The following is a 23,711-nucleotide window of genomic DNA, read 5'->3' as shown; positions in this document are numbered from 1 at the left end:
TGCAATAGCATGCTATTCTCGCGTGATTCTGGGCGATGACAGCATTCATCATACTCCCTCGCGTTGATGACTCAACTATGCTCTCAGTCTCTGTATTCATGGTGTATTCAACATTTAATTATTAAAAAATGGTAGGTGTAGTATTTCAAATTATGATTTTTTTGACTTATGATGGGAGTACCGGAACACATCCCTATCGTAGGTTGAGGAGCACCCCTACATATCGGAAAATTTTAACGTGATTTTCATGATCAACAGCCCAAAAGCCATAAAATATAAGTTTTAAGGAAGAAAAATCTTCGTTATCCAGTGCCATTATTGTCATTTCACCAGGGCGGATTTGACCTATCTAAAGCTTGCCTTTAATCCTATGTGAAGCTCATCAGTTTAATGATCCATAAAAGTGCCATTTTTACTTAAAAAAGATCTTTTGTTTTCCAAGAAATTTGCTTCATCTTTATTTTAACCTTGGGAACACTTTACATAAATGCATCAGAAATGTGGGTGGTACCATTACCATGGAATTTTCACTATCCATTCTTGTTATTATAAACTTGAATTACCTTCCTTAATGAAACACAACACAAGGCACACCCAGAAGCAGAGTCCGCCAAAATTGTTCTTTATTTCAGTGTGTAAAGTAAATAACTCTTGTGAAACTTAATATTTTATTATCTTCCTGAGTTGGCGTATTAGCTTCTCAAGCCTGTTCTGTCATTCAGGAAAATAATGATTGATCTGTGTTCTCATTCTATTTGCCTTTGTTCCATGTCCTTAATCACTTTGGTTAACGTAAGTATTTTCATCTTCAGTTTGTAGTTGTTTGACAATTAACTGCTGTTTGTGGAAAAAAATACACTAAACCTATGCCTGCCTTTTTTAGTTCACTCCTGAGAAATCTAACTTTTAGGATGTGTAGTGCCTTTTGGAAAAGGTGAATATCTGTCTATCTCTAATCAATTTACTGGTAAACTTCGAAAGTGTTAGTCACATCATCCTCTAACGAAAGCAATCCAGTTTACTTACACGCATACAACAGACACACATGTGCACATGCACGCACACGTGCACATACACGCACACACAGAGGCACCCACAGACAGCAATGCACATGCACAGTCCCTTGTGTGCACACACCTGCATGGACAGACACACTCATGCAGGCACAGACACATGTACACACAGACATACACACATGCGCACTCACAACTATATTCAGGGACTAATGGTCCTATTGTTTGCCTTTTTGAGACAGCATCTCACATCAATATCTTCAATGGAGGGAAGTTCAGTGCCCATTGTGAACAAGGCTAGGTTTGTCACTTTCCGCAGCCTTCTTCATTCCTGAGCAATCAAGTTACCAAACCATCCTGATGCATCCAGTCAGCATACTTGTCTCCCAACACTTGTGGAAGTTTTCTAGAGATAGATGTGTTAAATCTTGTCAGACTTCTTTGAAAGTAGAGGCGTTGGTGTTTCTTCTTAACAGTTGCTTTGATGTGCTGGCTCCCAGGCAGATCCTTGGAATTATGGGTCTTGAATTAACTAATCCTTTCAACCACTCCCAATGAATGAATACAGGTGTGCAGTCCCTCAACCGTCCCTTGTTTTACTTTGCGGAGACAGAGGAATGAACAGAACAAAGAGAATGTCTGCGATAGGTGGAGACCAAGGGATTCTGGATGAAATATTTGGTTTCCATGCTGTTTCAATGAAAAATAACTGAATGCCAGTTAATCATGACTTTGTTTGGAAGAGTGTAAATAATCAGATTGATCTGTGGGAATAATCAAATTAAATCATGGGTCAGTCAAAATATAACTGATGAAAGGGTGCAAAAGAGATTTCTAAGGATGTTGCTTCAATTAAAGGGTATGATATATTGGGAGGGGATAGACAAACTTGGGTTGTTATCTCATTGGACATAGAGGGGAGATCTGATTGAAGTTCATGAAATTTTGAGGTGCTGAGATCATAAGGCTAGCAGGGAAAAGCCTGCGCAAGTAGATATTCACGAAATGTATGGTAAAATTAAACAAGCTATGAATGCAACTCCAGGCTCAAGGTCATAATTTTACAGGACATGTATTTAATGTTTGGGGTGGGGAGATGGGCTTAAAATGAGATGGAGGGGATATTTTTTTACATAGAGAGTGGTGGGTGCTTGGAACAGGCTGTCAGGGATAGTGGTAGAAACAGATGCAATGGAAGTGTTTAAGAGGCTTTGCGATTAGCAGACAAATATGCAAGTCCATCATGAGTTAGCAACAAAGTTTAATTTGGCACAGACACACAGACTGGAAGGCCTTTATCTATACTGTACTGTATACGTTACTATCTTTTTTCACCCAAAGGCCACCTCAAGTTTCTTCTTGAGAACCACCAGTTGGGGATGGGGGTAGGAAGGGAGGTGCTGGTGAGCTCAAGCTCCTTCCCCGAACACCAGTATTTTTATTTTGTTTTGGAAGGAAAATGTTTTGAAAATATTCTGTTTTATTTTTTATCATCAAATTATAACATTGCTGTACATATTACTTGTTTATTGCATCAGTAATATTTGTCTTTGCCATGTCAGTGTTGAGCACCAGAGGCTGAAAAATACAGTTCTAACTCATTCCCACATTGATCCTTCTGTCTCTGGCTTTATTCTAATGATGATCAATGTGATTGGAAGAAATGGCAAGGCAGTCACATTAAAGGCTTGATTCAGCATTGAATGTATCACAAAAGTCTGCAGATGCTGTGATTGTAGTCAAAACACATAAATGCTGGAGAAACTCAGCTGGTCTCGCAGCATCCATGGGAGGTAAAGATATTACCAATGTTTCTGGCCTGAGCCCTTTCTCAGGGTATGTGTGAAAAAAGTCAGGCATCTGAAAAAGGCTGGGGAAAGAGTGGCAAAGGGAGGTGTACAGACAAAAGGTGTTAATCACTTAAATGAGAGGAAGTGTGAGAATTGATTTTGGCTCTGTGAAAGTTGACCAAGGGATAAAAGAGATAGAGCTGGTGGAAAGGAGATGGGGAAAAAAAGATGGTGGAGGGGGGAATTCTACCGACAACTGGAGTAGTCAGTTAATACTATTGGTTGGCGGGTGCCCAGAAAGAAGATGGAGTGTTGTTCCTCCAATTTGCAGGTGGTCTCATTCTGGCAGTGCATGAGACAGAAATGTCGACAAGGAAATGGGACAGGGAATTGAAATGGGTGGCCACTTGGAGATCCGTGCTATTGTGGCGGACAGAGCCAGGGTGCTCACAATGCAACAAACAGAGCCGAGATGCTCATTGAGTTTGGGTGATAATGGTGCATTGCAATTACTCTGGACCTGTCTTTTGTTTCTCTTTGTTACCACCCCACATTTATCATCATCCCTTCTGTCATTTAATCTCTCATCTTCCAGCAATGGCAACTCCATGGAGGAAACTCTGGAGGTGTTGTACTTCTTTATGTGAATGTCAGAGAATTCTAATTTCAATAGAAACATTTTAGTAATCTGACTGTAAACTAAATGAGTTTTATCTGTACAGATCTTCATTCCATGAAATTAATCCTGCAAAACTTAATAGATTTTATAATATTTATCCTTAAAAACATTTATTTCAGTTTAAATTGTAACTTTGTATCCATTCCAATTTTTATTTTGGATGAAAATTTTACTGTTGTATTATCTTAGAATTCTTCAAGGTCATTGGTTCATCAACTATTAGCATAACTAGCAAATATCTCCAAACTGCAACCTTTGCTAAAGAAAGCAGTTTTCATAGCTGAGCTTCCTCTTGCATTCTCTCCTTTGTTTGACCAGTTTTATAGACAAGCCTCTATAATTGTCAGACCTATCAGCATTGATAGAAACCAAATGGCAGTCAACGTTTTAGACCTGAGTCCTCCTTCAGAAGTCCCAATAATCAGGCAGGCACCTAAGTAAAGAAGTGCGAATGGTGAGGAAGAGAAGGGGGAAGAACACAGGTAAACAGGGTGAAGAAGAGAAAGAAAGAAATAATAGCAGCAGAGGGCTAAGAAAGATAACTCTTTGATGGATGATTTTTGGCATTCCTGAGGAAGGGCTCAGGCCTGAAGCATCAGCTACCTTTTGCTTTCGATCGATGCTATGTGACCTGCTGAATTTCTCCAGTACTTTTGTGTACTGCACCAGACCACAGCACTTGCAGACTTATTATTTATCTGGTTATTGTTTGATAGCAAATTAGATGGGGAAAGTCCACTGGAATGACCGTCACCAACATCGAAGTCCTCAAAAAGGTGGAGGTTACCAGCACTGAGACCATGCTCTTGAAGACACAGCTACACTAGGCAGGGCATGTCTCTAAGATTGAGGATTATAGCCTGCCAAAGATTGTGCTGTATGGTGAACTCTCCACTGGCCACTGTGACAGAGGAGCTCCGAATAAGAGATAGAAGGAGTCTCTGAAGAAATTCATGGTGCCTGTCACATTGACCATCGCCAGTGGTCTGCTCTAGCCTCTGATCGTGTGGCCTGGCAACGCACCATTCGTCTGTCTGTCTCTTCCTTCAAGAACACACGTAGGGCTGGTCTTAGGACAAAGGAGATGGAGGAAGAACCATGATACAGCAGTGTGGTGTAACACTATTGGGCCATCGAGCAGGCCAATGAGGTCATGGGGCAGGACTTCCGCATCTTAGAGAAAGAGGCTCAGGACTAGCAGGGAAAACCCTGTGCATGTGATATTCACTAAGTGTATGGTAAAATAAAATAAGCTACGAATGCGACTCCAGGCTCATAGTAATTTTTATAATGAATGTGTCTGAACCCACCATGGTGTCAGAAGTGAAGCTTTGAGCCACAGAGAGGACAGGCTGTGAAAGAATAAAAGTGAAAGATGAGCTGGAGGGCAGGCCTGAACATGTAGAGGCACCCCAATTGGGAGTGGCAGCTTCTCCAATGGCGACTTTCACGATAAAACCTACAGAACCCTTCAACTTCTCAAAGCCACAGGAGTGGGAGAAGTGGATAAGGAGATTCAAGCACTTCAGACTGGCAAGTAATTTAAATAATTCCTCTGAAGCTAACCAGGTGAATATGCTGGGATACTGTATGGGGGACGAGGCTGACGATATGCCACAAGGCCTAGACTTAACAGGTATGCAGCGGCAGCAGTACGATACAGTACGGAGAGGGTTCAATTATTATTTCGTGCCGAAGAAGAATGAAATTTACAAATGGGAGAAATTTAACAAGACAGTGCAGCAGCTTGCAGAAACAGTGGACACGTTCATTACAGCCTTGTATGCCTGGCAGAGAACTGCGAATATGGGGATATGCACAACAAACTTCTACGTGACAGACTAGTAGTGGGTCTAGGAGATTCGTCACTGTCGGAGAGGATGCAACTCAACAAAGATCTCACCCTCATGAAAGCAGTCACAATGGCTAGACTGTCAGAGGTGATAGACAAAACATCAGCAAACTGACTTGTGAAAAACATGTGCAAGCAAATTAGCAGTAGACACAGTGTAACTTAAGAGAAGAAGACAGCAGAAGTTTAAAGGTAAAGGGTAGATGCAAGGACAGCAAAAAATTAAAACAATGACGCAAGATATGCCCCTAGTGCTGATAACTACTGTTCCACCCGGCATTTCAATGCCCAGCCAGGAGTGCAGAATGCCACAACTGCGGCAAGCGAGGACACTACGGAAAAGTCTGTAGGTGAATCCCCATGGTGAATGAGGGAGTGAAGAACGTGGACAGATTGTTCCTTGGAGAAATAGCATCAGGCGAGGAACCCTGACATTAGTGTAGAAGACAGCAAAGTGACTTTTAAAATCGACATGGGGCCAATGTTACAGCCATTCCCAAGCAGATGTTTAAAAGAATTATATCTGGAGATGGCAAACTAGGAAAAACACAGAAGCCACTCTACGATCCGGGGAGAGTGAAATTGATGGTCCTGGGATTGGCAAAAGAAAAGCTCTCATTGAGAGAGAGAGGAGCACCACAGAAGAAGTGTATGTGGTGAGAGACTTATAAGAGACTCTGTTGAGCAGCCCAACTTCAGTGATTCTCCAGCTAGCAGCCAGATTGGACGAACTGGACCTGGAGATGGTCAGGAAGGCATACCTCAAACTTTGTGATGGATTCGGGCTAATACAGAAGCTGTACGTTATTAAACTCGAGCCTGATGTGAAACTATTTTCACTGAAAGTACCTCGAAGGGTCCCATTGCTGCCCATGGGCAAAGTGAAGAGAGAGCTTGAATGAATGGAGAAGCTTGGAGTTTATAGGTGCATAGAGGAGCCTACAGAATGGTGTTGCAGCATGATGGTAGCACCGAAAAAGAATCAAGATGATGTTCGCATTTGTGTGGGCGTGACACCTTTGAATGGATCAGTGTGCAGAGAAAAGTTTATACTTCCTTCAGTGCATCAGGCATGCTCACTGGTGCACGATATTTTACTAAGTTGACGGCAACATGGGATTTTTGGCAAATTCCTTTGTCCAAAGAATCATGCCATTTGGGCATTGCTATTTCAGTCTCCTACTCTTTGGTATCTCCTCTGCCCCTAAACACTTCCGGAACAGAATGGTGACCAAGGTTACGGTAGGCCTGGAAGGAGTTGCCTGCCACATCGATGGACCAACTCGTCATTCCCTGCTCATCATTTGGGGGTCCACAAAGGACCAACATGACGTGAGGGTCCGTGCAGTCCTAGAATGAGTAGAAAGGGCAGGGGTCACTCTCAGCATGGCAAAGTGTGAGTTTGGAAGGAGGCAGTTGAAATTTATGGGGTACATCATCTCAGCAGACGGCATGAGACCAGACCCAGACAAGACAAGAGTTCTGCAGGACATGAAGGAGCCGACAAATGTTAGTGAGCTCAGAAGTTTCCTCGGTATGGTGAACCAAATAGGGAAGTTCATATCAAAATTGGCTGAAAAGGACAAACCACTAAGAGAGTCCAAGAAAAACCAGTGGAGCTGGAGACATGAGTAACAGAGGACATTTCATAACCTTAAGCGAGAGCTATCATCCACACTGGTCGTTCAGTTGTATGATCCATATAGGCAACTGAAAATATCAGCTGACACTTAATCATATGGACTGGGAGCGTATTACTACTGAAGGATGGAGACAATTGGTCTCCAATCGCTTATACTTCCAGATTGCTAACAGAAACGGAGCAACGGTATGCACAGCTGGGAAGAGGCATTGGCACTGATTTGAGCTTGCAAGAGATTCATCAATTTTATTTTGGGACTACAGTTCAAGTTGGAGACGGACCACAAACCACTTTTGAGTCTGCTAGGTGGGCAAGTGCCGGATTCGCTGCCGTCATGGATGCAGAGGTTCAGGATGAGGCTGATGAGATACTCGTACATGATCTAGCACACACCTGGGAAGAACCTCACAACTGTGGATACACTCTCGCTCCCCACTACAAGATGGAACAACGAATGCTGACAAAGACCTCATGGAGGACACCAATATTTACATAGAGACAGTGATGGAAAACCATCCAACAAGCGACAGATACCTGACAGAGCTCCGATAGCAACTATGTGCTGACAGTGTGTGCACACAGGTCATGAAATACTGCATTGGAGGCTGGCCGGACAGAAACCAGTTACAAGGACCAGTTAAACACTAATGGCAATAGAGGGCCATTCTGTGTGTGCACAATGGACTACTCCGTAGTTATTCTGGTACTTGAGAAAATACACGAGGGTCACCAGGGAGTTGTAAAGTGCCGGGAATGTGCCAATCAAACAGTGTGGTGGCCAGATCTGAGTAATTAAATAAGTGAGATTGTCTTGAGGTGCAGAGTGCAACCAGGAAAGGACAAATATAAGAGAACTGCTGATGCCAAGTAAATTTCCTGACAGACCATGGCAAAAACTTGGCACAGACTTATTCACTCTTGGAAAGAACACATTAGTGGTGGACTATTTCTCTAGATTCATAGAAATAGCACAATTCAGCCCAACCCAAGCTACCAATGTAATTGTTCATTTAAAATCAATGTTTGCACGGGATGCATTCCAGAGACATTAGTAAGCGACAGTGGTCCACAATTCTCTGAACAAAACATGAAAGCCTTCGCAGCGGATTACAGGTTCAAGCATGTGACCAGTAGCCCTAATTATCCCACAAAGCAATGGTGAATCAGAGTGAGCAGTACAAACAGTGAAGAACCTGCTCAAGAAGGCAAAAGACCCTTACTGGGCACTATTGGCATACAGAGCCACACCACTGAGCAACAGCTACAGTCCAGCCCAATTGCTAATGGGACATCGCCTTTGCATAACTCTACCAACCGTTCTGGAGAGGTTGCAGCTGGAACTCCCAGACCAGCTACAACTCCAGAATGAGGAGAGGGAGAAGAGGTGTAAGAATGCAAAGTGGTCTAACGAGAGACATAGAATGAGCGATCTGGAAAAGCTGGCACCACGAGATGAGGTGTGGATCTCTGACACAGCAAGGTACAATAATTTCTGTACACCACAGCCCATGGTCGTACATTGTTAGCGGTCCACAAGGGACACTGAGACAAAATCGCCAAGGTGTTGTTGTTATACCAGAGAGTCTCCAGGTGAAAACCAACAAGAGCATGGCTGGAAGTGGACACTCCTGCAAAGGCAGGTCCAGAGACTCTGCTGACTGAAAAACAGTTCGCCTGGCAAAATAAGAATGAGGTCTGAACGAGGTAGAGACTGTAAAACACCCAGAGTCAATAAAGACTTGTGTATTGTAAATGTCGTATGTTTATTTGTATCGGAAGCCACAGAAAAGGGGGCTTCGAATGCAAAGTAAGGGGATGTGGTATAACACTATTGGTGGGACATTGAGCAGGTCAATGATGACCTGGAGCAGGACTTCCACATCTTGGAGAGAGAGGCTAGCAGGAAAAGCCTGCACATGTAGATATTCACTAAGTGTATGGTAAAATGAAACAAGCTACGAACCCAACTCCAGGCTCAAGGTCATTTTTATAACGAGCCTAACATGACAAGCATCACCAAACTCAGAACAGAATTTCCCTTGCAGCCGCTGCAGCCTGGTATATCTGTCCTGCATTGGCCTCGTCAGCCACCAGCGAGCATGCAGCAGACGTGGACAGCCGCCTTCCTAAATCTTTGTTCCTAAAGCCAAGCCGTGAGATGGGGGAAAAAGTTCAATCTTAAAATTTTATTTCTGTAACTTGACCAGCTGTAAGTTCGACATATACAACTTTCCCTTCTTGATGGTTGTTTAGGTGTGTGTATGTTGGAAGAGGGTGAGAATTAGTTCAAGCTTTTTTTGATTCAATTTGCTAAATTACTGATCTATTTTCTATTGTAGGCCCAGGCACCCAAGGGCAGAGTTTGTAGGCTCATTGGCAAAGAAATACTCCAAACTTGATAAAGATGATGAAGCAGTTTTGAACTTCATTGCAAAGAGTAATTGGGATATGAATGTACTAGCAAGAATCACAGGTTCAGTGAAAAATATTCCTGAAGCAGAGATGCATAACCTGCAAGGTAAGAATGTCGTGAAATGCATTTTCATGACCACACTTAATTAAATATTCAAACACTTTTGAAAGAAAAGTTTCTGCAACATTAATTCATTTATAAGCCTGGAGACTAATTTTGTTGACAGAATTGTTTTTTATTTTCCAGTAACTTTTTGATTAATTTTGCTTGTTCTTTTCATCAAAAAACTAAAATGTTCAAACAACGTGCAAATGTGCTGTTGTGATTTTTTTGCTTTTCTCTGAACTGTTATAATATTGATGGTGTCAATGCTATAACTTTTTTTATTTTTAAATCAAAGAGTAGCTATTGGAAAAATTGTGGACATAAAACCTAAATTGAGGTTGTCTCAGTACCAATTAGAATTTATTAAAAGATGTGTTGGCAGTGGCCAAGAAATGTATTGCAGTTACCTGGAAGTCTGATTCCCTTCTGGACATAGCCTGATAGAAAGCTATGATAGGAGTCTATCATATTATTTTTTGGCAGTTCAGAGAAAATATACTGAACTTGTACCTGCTGGGTTATAGATTCACAGACTCTAGGCTTTCCTGATCCCACTTCCTACCACATGCTGGACATCCCTTTGTTTGCTAGTTCCTGTCTTATGCTTTCAAAATTAGCTTTTCCCCAATTAAGGACAAGCAGACCAGTTGAATCTTTTTCCATAATCTGGATCCAGTGACTGGATCCAGAGTGCTGACCCATACATCACACACCCCCATGACACTTCAATCTATCTCAATATTGCTTGATAAAATTTTTGTGGACACACTCAACAAATTTCTCACCATCCAAGCCCTTATTACTGTGGAGTTAAACTCACCTTCTATTTCAACCTCACTTCTTAAGCTATTTGCAATTTCTCTACACATTTGCTCCTCCAATTCCTATTGATTAATGGGGATCCTATAATATAATCCCACTGAAATAATCCCCTTTACTTCTTACTTCTGTGTTCTTCTCCCCACATATCCTCACTGGATGATCTGCCAGCAATATCCTTTCTTAAGGACTGCTATGTTTTTGTCTCTCTCATCAAAAGTACAGCTCCCTTTCTGTTTTCACTTCCACTTCTATCAAGCCTGGAACATTGTCTGGGACACAGGACAAGCCAGTCTTTCCCATCCCATAACCATATTTCTGCAAGAGTTATAATATCCCAGTCACATATACTAATCCATGACCCAAGTTAATTTGCTTGATCTTGTTAGGCATTTTTGCATTAAAATAAATGCAGTTTAGTTAATCAGACCTTCTTTGCTCTCTGTCCAACTCCTGCCTGCTCTGCCCACTGAACTTGCTCATTTTACCCTGTATTTACCTTAGCTTTCTCTTTTTAAAAAAAAATATTTTATTTTAATTTTATGGTTAAATATCAAGAATAAACTAGTACAGGTATGTAGAATAAAGTGGAAAAAAAATCTTTGATACAGGTTGTCCATGTTCCAACTAACCCCATCCCTCCTCCCCCACAAATGAGTCACCAAAAATGGAAGAAGGAAAATAGAAAATAGAAGAGAAATAAAGAGAAAGTGAATAAAGAAAGAGAATCATGAAAGAAAGCGGAGCTGTCAGGATCTGGAGTCCAGTCCAGAAAGTCTAGCCCTTTTTCTTACCTGGATCTCAAATATAGAGAAGAACAGGGACATAAAGACTCAAGAACAGAATAATTATCTTAAATATTCGACCCTGTGTTATGCAAATATGGTTGCCATAGCTGCAAAAAGATTTTGTTTTCTTAAATTGTAAGTAATTTTCTCCAGAGAAACACAACTGTGCATTTCCGCCTTCTATCGGGCTATGTCCAGAAGGGAATCAGATTGCCAGGTAACTGCAATATATTTCTTGGCCACTGCCAACGCAACTTTTAAGAAATTCTAATTGGTACTGAGACAACCTCAATTTAGGTTTTATGTCCACAATATTTCCTAGGAGAAACAATTCTGGACTTTGTAGCATTTGTCTCCCAATGATCTGGTTTAATGAAATTCTTAAATTTTCCCAAAAAGGTTTCACTTTAGTGCATGATCAGGTATAAGGTAAAAAGGTACCTGTTTCTTTCCCACACCTAAAACATTTATCCAATATATTAGAATTTAATTTATGCAACTTCTGCAGCATTAGGTATATTTTACATTAATTGGGCTAGTCATGCAGTCCTGACATATATCGGACCAGTTCTTATCTTCAATAATAATATTCAAATCTGATTCCCATCTTTGTTTTGATTTATATGACTCTTGTGTAGGAGGACCCGATTGAGGTAGAGAATACATAACTGATGTAAATTACTTTGTCTTCCCCTTTTGAATCAGAATCTCCATTTCACTGCCCTCTGGTAAAATCATGGTCGATCCTCATTCAGCTCTGAAAAAAGCTCTTAATGGAAAGTAGCAGAAGATTGTATTATGATGAATATTGTATTTACTTTTTAACTGCTCAAATTCATTAATTGCCCTTGTATGTAACAATCTTCTACATATTTGATCACTTTACAGGACCACACATGTAGAATTTTATTATCCTAGTTAAAGGAATTGATCTATTTTGAATCAAGGGCGATTTGTTATTTTTCTATTTGATCCAATTAAATTATTCCGTTTATGGCAAATATTCAAAATATGCTTTATTAATGATTCTGTAGCGAGCGAGCGCAGCAAAGAGACTGAGACAACAGGCTGTGAGCTTGAATATCACAATTGGTTTATTTTGAATTCCGCACTACAGCCTTTTTAAGCCTGTCCTCAGTCCTGCCTCTAACATCCCAGAGCTTGTGACCCGATGACGCAAGCTTGTACGCGACTTTCCAGTCTGGACTGGAAGAGACAGTCCCACGATGCTATCCTTGCAATTGCTGCCCCGCTGTCCATGCATGACCAGTAGGGGTGGTTCACCAGTGCAAACATGTGCGTAGCCCCACAACCCCCCCCCCCCTGCCCCAGCGCCAGCACCGATGGTTGTGGGATGAGTCGATGGTGAGGTGTGCTGTTTCGGTGGCTGACATCCACGCACTGGTAAGGGAATTTGTACTGGCTGGGACAATTCCAGATGAGCTGGTTTTAAATGGTTCAGCATAAATAACTCTTCTTTTCCCCCAATGTCAAGGTTGAACGTGAAAGCGTTCCTGTGTAGCAACCTATATGGACCCTCATATGGTCGCTGAATTGAAATCTTGTATGTGTTCCTAAGCACGAACACATACTCAAGTGAGGAAAATCCTGGGGGATAGTTACAGGGCGGTTCACTGTGTCATGATAGCAGGAGTGGTTTGATAGAGCCCAGTTTGTCAAGGTCAACAGCGGTGTCGGTGACTTGCTTGGTTGCTGGAGGGAGGAATTGGCCCAGTACTGCAATGGTCTCTCCGTAGACTAGTTTCACAAAGGAGGTCCCGAAGTTGTCCTTGGGTGCTGTGTGAATCCCCAGGAAAACTCAGGGCAGTTCATCTACCTAATTGGGCTTCTCGAGGCATGCCGTCAGTGCTAATTTGAGATGGCGATGGAAGCGCTCAACTAGTCCATTGGCTTGGGGATGGTAAGCTGTGGTGCGATGTAGCTGGGTGCCCATGAGTCTGGAGAGTTCTGTCCACAGGGTGGAGATGAATTGCACCCCCTGGTCGATTGTAATGTCTGCTGGAACGCTGAATCGAGAGACCCAGGAGGTGAAGAAAGCTCTGGTGCATGCCTCCGTGGAGGCATCCGGAATGGGAATGGCCTCTGGCCAGTGTGTGAACCTGTCCACCGCCAAGAGTAGGTAGACTGGCAGGGTTCCAACTAGGTTCACAAGTTTGCAAGTTAAAGGAGCAGAAGCAGACCTTTAGGCCTGTGACAGAGTCTAGATATGTTTTTGGAAGATAAATTGGGGCAGGGTTTGTTAGTATAGGTCACAGACAAACACTTGAAAACAGATCTTATTTGAAATACTGGAGTTCTGCTAATGCTAGACATATCGGCCTCACAGCCTTTGCAAGAGCTTTAGAGAGTGCCCAAGAGACTTGGCTAATGGATTGTTGTCAGAGCCACAGACAGTCTGCAGTGGAGCTTGCTGTTCTAAGAGGGTCGTGGTTTTGCAAGAAGAGAGAGAAAAACAGGCTTTCTGTGTGTGTGTGTGTGTGAGAGAGAGAGAGAGAGGAGAGAGACAAACAGATAAATCACTTCTACAGTACTACAGTCATCAATAGCAGCTGGGACTAGAACAGGACAAGTTGGCAAGCTTGTGAAAAACCCCACTTGGAAGATGGATTATTGAGTTCTTAGTTCAGCCTGGTCAAAGCCCTTGTGGTTTATGCAAGAGGAGAGGACTGGCTGACTAATGTTTCACTTGGAATAAGAGAAACAAAAAGGCACTCTGTGGTGACCTGTAAGAAAGAGGTTATCATCTGGAGAACCCTGAAGGGAGCAAGTTTCGTCAGCAAGACACTGAGACACTGAAGTGGCTGGGTGTCCATTGCACAACAAATCTTTCTCTGAAAACTGACAAGAACCTTCCTGAGCGGTAACCATTTACCTTTCAAGCACCAAAGCCTCGTGAACTTTATAAATGTTAAATTCTGTGCACAGTATAAGAATTGCCTGCAACCAGTGAGATTGGACTGTGAACCAAAGAACTTTTCTGAACTTGCACATTACATTCACATGCACTTAGAATTAGAAGGTAATTAAGTAAGTCAATAGTGATAAGTTAAAGTTTGATTCTATTTTCATGTTTAAAGATAATTAAAAGCAACTTTTGTTTAAGTAACCATTGTCTTGGTGAATATCTATTGATGCTGGGTTTTGGGGTCCTCTGGGCTAGTAACAGGCCCATCAAGTCTGTTCTATGACTCTACACTAAGCTGAATTATGCTCACATCTAGTTCCAATTTCCAGCCTTTTCCCCATATCCCTTGATACCCTTACTAATGAGATACTTATCCATTTCCTGTTTAAATACTCCCAGTGATCTGGCCTCCACTGCTTTGTGCAGCAGTGAGTTCCACAGATCCACGGCCCTCTGACTAAAGAAGTTCTTCCTCCTCTCTGTTTTAATTGGATAGCTTTTAATTTAGGACTATGACCCCTTGTCCTTCATTCACCCATCAAGGGAAGCATCTCATCCACATTCACTCTATCAAAACCTTTCAATATTCAAAATGTCTCTATGAGATTCACCCCCCCCCCCCCACCCTCATTCTCCTATACTCCAATGAATACAACCCAAGAGCTGTCAAACATCCCCATATGCCAGCCCCTGCATTCCAGGAATCATCCAAGTAAATCTCCTCTGCACCCTCTCTAACAACATCACATCTTTTCTAAGATAGGGGTCCCAAAACTGTACAAAATACACTAAATAAGGTCTCACCAATGTCCCATAGAGTCTCGTTAACATCTCTCTACTCTTAAACACTATACCTCTTGAAATGAATGCTAGCATAGCATTTGCCTTCTTCACTACCAATCCCACCTGAGCATTCAATTTTAGATTAGGGTCTCTTTGCACCTCTGAGGTTTGAATTTTCTCCCCATCCAGATAGTACTCTGCTTGTTTATTTCCACTGCCAAAATGTAGAACCGAACACTTCTCAACATTGTATTTCATCTGCCATATTTTTGCTCAGTCTCCCAGTCTGTCGATATCCTTCTGCAATTTTATGGTTTTTTCAACGGTTCCTGCTCTGCCACTTACCTTGGTGTCATCTGCAAATTTGGCCACAAAACCATTAATTCCACAATCCAAATAGTTCATATAAATTGTACACAACAGTGGCCATCCTGAACAGGATCGCTTAATTTCAACCCTTTGGTTTCCACCTTTCAGCCCATTTTCTATCCAGTCTAATAGCATCTGTGTAATTCCATGGACCTTCATCTTATTTATCAGCCTAACATGCAGCACCTTATCGAAAGCCTTTTGAAAATCCAAATATACAACATCCACAGGCTCCTCTTTGTCTATCCTACCTGAAATTTCTTCAAAAAACTCTAATAGGCATGATTTACCTTTTAAAAAAAAACATGCTGACGAGGACCAATCCTGTTATGCATTTCCAGGTATTTCATAGCTTCAACCTGTACTTTACTTCAAGTATAGTTTCCTTTTCTCTGTTTCCCACCTTTCTTGTACAACGGAACTACATTCGCAACCTTCCAATATCCTGGAACCACACCAGAAACTATTGATTTCTGTAAGATTGTCACCAAGAGATCTACAATCTCCAAAGCTATCTCTTTCAAAACCTGCGGGTGTACCTCGTCTGGTCTGGGAGATTTATCGGTTTTTAATCCATTCAATTTACCTAGCACAATTTCTCTAGTAATATTAACTGTATGCAACTCTATTCCCCGAAGCCTCTGTCTGTCTGGGATATTACTAATGTCTCCAAAGTGAATACAGACATAAAATATTGATTTAATTCTTCTGCCATATCTTTGTAACCCATTATAATTTCCCCAGCATCGTTTTCTATCGGTCCTATGTCAACACGTGTCTCTCTTTTATTCTTTATATATTAAAAAAAACTCTTAGTACCTTTTTCTATATTGTTTGCCAATCTCCTTTCATAACTCATCTTTTCTTTCCTTGTGACTTTCTTTATTTCTTTCTGCAAGTTTCTGAAGAAATCCCAGTCCTCTGATTTCCCACTAGTTTTAGCTTCCTTGTATGCCCTCCCCTTTGCTTTTATCTTGGCCTTAACTTCTTTTGTTAGCCACTTTGGTACCATCTTTCCTGTAACTCGTTTCCTTTTCCTTGGAATATATCTATCCTGCATGCCTTTTATTATTTGAAAAAATATCTTCCAATCCTGCTCTGTTCCTCAATCTAGTCTGCATTTCCATTTGACCTGAGCCAGTTCATTCCTCATACCACCTTTACTCTACTGAAAAATTGATACATCTAATAGCATTTTTTCCTTTTCAGATTTGAAATTGAATTCAACCTAGAGGTCCTAAGACCTTTTATTCCCTGATAACCTCAGGTTCATTGCACATGACCCAATCGAGAACTGCAAATCCCCTGGTGGACTTCTCACAAGTTGTTCAAAAAATCCATCTCGTAGGTTTTCGACAAACTCACTTCTCCTGAAATCCAGTAAATTCCTGTCCTTCCCAATCCCCTGCCATGTTAAAATCTTCCACAATAATTTAGATATTATCTTTGTGACATGCCATTTGTCAAGATGGACGTGTGGAACCTGCGTTGAGGCGGGGCGTCGAACTGTTGGAGTTCGTGCTTGGAATGCTGCTGGACCTTGGCTGTCTGTGCAGATTTTTGCCCACTCCGTGATCTGTTTACGTAGGTGGTGCCAAACAAATTTTGCGGACACCAGTCACACTGTTGTGTGGACTGAGGGGTGTGACAAACTGTGGATCATGTCGAAGACTCTCCTCCTCCTCCATTGAGCTGGGATGAAAGGTCGGGGTTGGCCAGTGGAGACATCGCAGAGAAAGGTAGTGCCATCGGCATCAAGTGGGAGGTCTTGGAGCTGCAACCCCACGATTGCAGTTCTGAAGCTGAGTGTCTTGGAGTCGTCATGCTATACCCGAGCCAGATCATGGTACTCGATATTTGGCGACATAGCATTGACTGCTGGTCTGGAAAGTGTGTCTGCGATGTTCGGGTGGCTGCAGGTGTCGTGAAAAAGATGAGGGGTCTCCATGAGTTATCAACGAACTGTTCTAGGACAGTGCCCACTGCTGTGTTGGACGCACTGACTGTGAGGGTCGTGGGCACATCCATTCATGGGTGTAATAGCATCATTGTGTGGACCAGGGACTCTTTGATCTGTTCAAAAGCGTTGTGAGCCTCATAGGTCCATTTGAGGTCCTTTGACGAGCCCGACATTAACGTAAAGAAAAGGTGCATAATCTTGGCTGCGCAGGGATAAATTTGTTGTAGAAATTCACCATGCCCACAAATTCAGTGCTGTTGGTCTGGCAAAGTGTCATATGACATCCACTTTGTCTGGTAAAGGGGTGGTGCAGGAGTAGTAATTTTGTGGCCCAGAAAGTCTATTTCCATGAGGCCGAACTGGCACTTCTCCAGGTTAATGATGAAGCCAAACTGTGTGAGGCGAGTAAAAAGCTGATGGAGATGCATCATGTGCTCCTCATTTGAGCTGCTAGCTATCAGGATGTTGTCGATGTAGATCAAAAGAAATGGCAAATCTCTGCTGACTGTGTCCATGAGGCGCTGGAATGTCTGCGCTGCATTTTTTAAACCAGATGGCATGCGTAAAAACTCTTAACAGGCCGAACAGGGTGATGATAGCCGTCTTCTGGACGTTATCCAGGTACATGGGGATCTGATCGAATCCCTGCATTAGGTCAACTTTGGAGAAAAGCTTTGCACCATGGAGATTTGCTGCAAAATCCTGAATATGGGGAATTGGGTGGCGGTCTGGCCACAGAGTCTCCAGCTGCCATTAGACATGGGCACGAAGTGGAGGGGTGAGGCCCACAGGCTATTGAAACGACAGACGATGCTGAGCTCCTCCATGCACCTGAGCTTTTTTGGTGAAGTTGAGTTTGTCCAGGGCCAGGTGGTGGGCCCATGAATGCAATGGTGGACCAGTGTTGGCAATATGGTGTTGTTGGCTGCCGTGAACTGGTGGGTGCAGGATGGAGGGAAGTTTTGCAAGGAGGCGGCTGTATTGCCGCGTTGTGTTTCCATGGAAGCACGTTGGGTGGAGGGCTCATTGGACTTGCTGAGGGGCACCGTGTGGAAAATCTCAGCATGGACTAGTCATCTACCCTGGAGGTTGACAAGTAGGGTGTGCGCCCAGAGGAAATCTGCACCTAGCAGGGGCTTGTCCACTGAAGCAAGCGTGAAGGACCATTGGAATATGGTGTCGCTGAAACATACAGGAATTCATCTTTTTCCGAAGGTCCTGATGGCAATGTTATTAGCAGCACGCAGGGAAGGGCCGTGGGGTCACGTGCGCATCTCAAAGCCGTAGGGGAAATGACACTTATCTCTGCCCCATGTCCACGAGGAACTTGCGGCCTGAGATGCTGTCCCAGACTTGAAGAAGGTTATTCGGTTGGTCAGCAGCCGCACCCACTAACAGCAGCTGGCCCCGTCATTTCCCAGGAACAAACATGGCTGACAGCACCTGCATCCAGACGCCCCTCAATGTTGGTGGTAGAAACACCATCTGGGATCAGACCACTCTGTTTTTAGGTGGGGTGGGGCCTGCTCACGTGGGGGACTTGATTTGAGCATTGTCCTTGGAGATGGCCACATGACACGGTTGACCGAGTCTATGGCTTCGCGCTTGGAACGGACCACAACCTTGTATGTGTCACTGAAGTCCACATCAGCCAACAGGAGTCTGATGTCTTTAGGCATCTGCCTACTTGAACATGAGGCAGGACTTGTGACTTTCCGCCAGTGTGAGCATTTCCTCCATGAGGGCAGAGGGGGTCCTATCACCTAGGCCATCCAGGTGTCTGGGTGCTCTCTCATATTGTGAGGCTGTACATGCTAATGAGGATAATTTTCAGTGCCATGTATTTACCTTCCACTGAATGAAATAATTGACTCGTGAGGCGGCTTCCTGGTCGAGCGAGCTGATGACGTAGAGGTATCTCGTTGAATCGAAGGTTGTCTATTTGATCTGGAACTGGGCCTCTGCTTGGCCAAACCAAGTGGGGGGCCTGTTCATCCAGAAAGTTGGCAACTTCAATGCAACTGTGCCTACAGCTGCTTGTTCCATTGTGTCAAGTCTTCAGGATACAGAGATTCGTCGGGGTCAACAATGTAGCGTGTTGTGAGTGAGCACAGTCAAGAGACTGAAATAACAGGCTGTGAGTTCGTGTATCACAACTGCTTTATTTTGAATTCTGCGCTGCAACCTTTAAGCCCATCTTCAGTTCTGCCCCTAACGTCCCGGAATTGTGTCCTGATGATGCAAGTGTGTATGCGACCTTCCGGTCTGCACCAGAAGAGACAGTCCTGCGACGCCATCCTTGCTATGGCGGCCCTGCTGACGACGCGTGACAAGTGGGGCCAGTTTGCCATTGCAAACATGTGCATCACTACAGTGCTTCCTTTCCATCAGAAATAGATTTTGTGTAATTATATATACATTTATATATAAAATCTCTTTGCTCTCTCTCTGACTTTGTGCAGTTCAATTTCCACCCGTGAAGGCTTGTCTATTCCATCAAAGAGACAGTAGACTGAGACAGATACTGTGACACCAGATTAACAGCAGTGAGAAGGTTTAACAGTGATGTACGATAAACTGTGGCAGATATTTAAAATTTTGGAGTTGTAATCCTCCCATATGATATTATAACCATATAACAGTTACAGCATGGAAACAGGCCAACTCAGCCCTACTAGTCTGCAACGAACCTTCCCCATAGCTCTCCCATCCATATACCTATCCAATTTTTCTTTAAATGACAAAATGGAGCCTGCCACCACTACTTCTGGAAGCTCATTCCACACAGCCATCACTCTCTGAGTGAAGTTCCCCCTGATGTTACTTCTAAACCTTTGCCCCTTAACTCTTAACTCATGACCTCTTGTTTCAATCTCTCCTACCCTCAAAGGAAAAAGCCTATCCACATCAACTCTATCCATCCCCCTCATAATCTTAAATGCCTCTATCAAATCTCCCCTCAACCTTTTACACTCCAAGGAATAAAGACCTAATCTGCTCAATCTTTCTTCGTAATCGAGATACTGAAACAGAGGTAACATTTTTGTAAATCTTCTCTGCACTCTCTTGATATCCTTCCTATAATTCGGTGACCAGAAATGTACACAGTATTCCAAATTTGGCCTCACCAATGCCTTAAACAGTGTCGACATAACTTTCCAACTCCTGTATTCTATGCTTTGATTTATAAAGGCCAGCATACTAAAAGCCTTCTTCACCACCCTATCCACATGAGATTCTACCTTCAAGGAGTGATGCACCATTATTCCTAGATCTTTCTGCTCTACTCCATTCCTCAATGCCCTGCAATTTACTAGGTATGTCCTGTTTTGATTATTCCTACCAAAATGAAGCGCTTCACACTTCTCAGCATTAAACTCCATCTGCATCTTTCAGCCCACTCTTCTAAGCAGCCCAAATCCTCCTGCAATCTTTGAAAATTTTCTTCATTATCCACAATTCCACCTATTTTAGTATCATCTGCATATTTACTAATCCAATTTACCACCCCATCATCCAGACTATTAATGCACATTTTACACTCTTCTGACAAACAGCAAGGGACCCTGAGGCACAGTGCTTGTTACCAGCCTCCAGCCTGACAAACAGTTATCCACTTTGATTCTCTGGCATCTCTCTTCCAGCTACTGTTTAATCCATTTGACTATCTCAAAGTTAATACCTAGCACCTGAAAATTCAACCAGATTGGTCAAACATGATCTTCCACGCACAAATCCGTGTTGAGTGTTCCTGATCAGACCCTGTCTCGAAGAACGCTTTCCATTAAATTACCTACCCAGACTTCATCTTACAGGCCTATAATTGCTAGGCTTGCTCCTCGAACTCTTTTTAAACAAAGGAACCACATTAGCAAAACACCAATCCTCCGACACTATACCCATCTCTAATGATGTGAAAATTCACTGTCAGAGCCTCTGCTATTTCCTCTCCAACTTCTCTCAAGGTCCTGGAGAAAATCTCATCGGGACCTGGAGACTTATCCACCTTTATATGTTTCAAATGCTCCAGTACTTAATCATTACAGTTTCCCTAATTGCCCTCTTTGCTTTCTTTACCTCGCACAATTCAATATCCTTCTCCTTTGTGAATACCGCAGAAAATAACTTGTTCAAAATCTCCCCCATCTCATTTGGCTCCACACACAGTTGTTCACTCTGATTCTCTAAGGGACCAATTTTATCCCTCACTCTCCTTTTGCTATTAACATATTTATTGAAACCTTTTGGATTTATTTTCACCCTGCTTGCTATAGCCACTTTCTACCTTCTTTTAGCTTTTCTAATTTATTTCTTAAGATTCTTTTTACATTCAATGTATCTCCTTTATTCCTTGTTACTTATATTTATTGTAGGTCTCCCACTTTTATCAAACCAAATTTCCAATATCCCTTGAAAACCATGGCTCTCTTAAACTTTTGACTGTGCCTTTTATCCTGACAGGAACATAAAGATTTTGGACCTTCAAAATCTCACCTTTAAAAGACCTCCATTTCTCTACTACATTCTTCCCAATCCACTCCTCGTAAATCTTTTCTCATCTCCTCAAATCTATCTTTTCTCCACTCGAAAACCTTAATCTTAGGTCCTGACCTATCTCTTTCCATAATTACATTGAAGCTAACGGCACTACGATCACTGGACCCAAAGTGCTCCCCAACACAAATGTTTGTCACTTGACCTTTCTTATTCCCCAACAGTAGATTCAACATTCCCCCTTCTCTCATCGGAAACTTTATGTATTGCTGTATAAAACTATCCTGCGCACATTATACAAATTCCAATCCATTCAGCCCTTTCACAGAATGGGTTTCCCTGTCTATATTTGGAAAATTAAAATCTCCCACTATCACAACCCTGTGCTTATTACAAATATCTGCTATCTCCCTACAAATTTGCTCCTCTAGTTCTTGCTCCCCATGAGGTGGTCTATAATACACCCCTGTAAGTGTGACTACCTCTTTCCCATTCCTCAATTCTCCTCATAGTCTCCCTGGATGAGCCCTCTAATCTATCCTCCCCAAGCACCGCTGTAATATTTTTCCTGACAAGCAATGCTACATCACCCCCTCTTGCCACTCCAATTCTATCATACCTAAAGCAATGAAATCCAGGATTATTTAGCTGCCAATCATATCCCTCCTGCAACCTTCACTAATTGCTACCACATCATACTGCCAAGTTTCTATCCACACTCTCAGCTCATCCACAGAGATTCTAGCCAACTTGCCTTTCCAGAGAAACTTCCGAATTAACATTCAGATTTTGAAATAATTTCTATGGTAATGGTATCGGAAGAGTCTGAAAGAGATAAGTGGGAATATATTTTAATACAGTTCACTCTCCTGATCAATGTTATTGAAAGAGTTAAATCTTCTTCATTTTTTTATGCAATGGGACATAATTCATATTATAAATTTAAAAAAAATCATAATCTGTTTTGATCCCCAAGTACTTAACACGTTCTTAGGCCATCTAAATTGTGTATTCCTTTGACAATTTGTGTAATCCCCATCAGTTAGCGGTATGATCTCACTCTTGTCCCAGTTTATTTTGTACCCAGAGACCCTCCCATAATCTTCCAGTTGTAAATGTAACCTTTGTAGAGAAGTTTCAGGCTTCATCGGATATATTAATACGTCATCTACGAAAGGCTAATCTTATCTTCATCTTTGTCAACTCTGAATCCCTTAATGTCTGGATCCCGTCGAATAATTTCCACCAGAGGCTCTCTGATCAATATGAAGAGAGCCGGTGATAGTGGACAGCCTTGTCTACTGGATCTGGATAGTGGGAATGTTGGAGATTCTTGACTATTTGTCAGAACTCAAGCCTTAGGTTCGTTATATAGGGCTCAAATCCAGTTTATAAAATTTTGACCTAATCCAAATTTCTCCAATACTTTAAATAAAAAATCCCAATCCAGTCTATCAAAGGCCTTTTCTGCATCCAAGGCAATTGCCACACTTAATTTACCTCTTTTCTGCAGTCTTGTTACATTAGCCTCTTTCAGGTGGCCAGAATACCCCGATGTAAAGCTGCATATTCTACCCAAATTCACCTGTCGGGAGGCCACCTGAAAGCGCAAATCCCGGCCCCGAGGAGAACTGACCCAACCTTCCTCGGGGAGGTATAATCTCTGCATCCAAGCAGTTCCCAAGGCACCTGAACGCAGCGGTCTAAAAGCAGCTGCTAGGGGGCAGGCTGATGTCAATCAGCTAGCAACCCAACTCCCCGCTGCCTGACAGTCCCCCTTCCCGCTGCCTGATACCCCCCCCTCCCTGCTGCCTGACAGCCCCCCTCCCCGCTGCCTGACAATCCCCTCCCCGCTGCCTGACAGCCCCCCTCCCCGTTGCCTGACAGCTCCCCACTGCCTGACAGCCCCCCGCTGCCCGACATTCCCTCCCCGCACCCGACAGCCACCCCTCCCTGCGCCCAGACAGCCAACCCCCGCTGCCTGACAGCCCCCCTCCCCACTGCCTGACAGCCCCCCTGCTGCCTGACAGTCCCCTGCCCCCTGGTGCGGGATATCGGGGCATAGGCAACTGGTGCGG

At 42.9% G+C, this 23,711-nt stretch overlaps 1 protein-coding gene across 2 annotated transcripts in view; it reads left to right on the top strand.

Moving 5' to 3' along the window:
* Positions 1-23,711, top strand: part of LOC138748729 (centrosomal protein of 72 kDa-like) — a 254,596-nt gene that overhangs the window by 150,706 nt on the left and 80,179 nt on the right. For both annotated transcript variants that reach the window (XM_069909398.1, XM_069909405.1), the window contains exon 5: positions 9,316-9,494. In XM_069909398.1, coding sequence (XP_069765499.1) covers positions 9,316-9,494 — 179 coding nt within the window. The remainder of the gene's footprint in view (positions 1-9,315; positions 9,495-23,711) is intronic.

The sequence above is a fragment of the Narcine bancroftii genome, chromosome 1 (genome assembly GCF_036971445.1).
Source record: "Narcine bancroftii isolate sNarBan1 chromosome 1, sNarBan1.hap1, whole genome shotgun sequence".
NCBI lineage: Eukaryota > Metazoa > Chordata > Chondrichthyes > Torpediniformes > Narcinidae > Narcine > Narcine bancroftii.
Note: the sequence above shows the minus strand (reverse complement) of the source record. Positions and strands in the feature narration are given on the sequence as shown.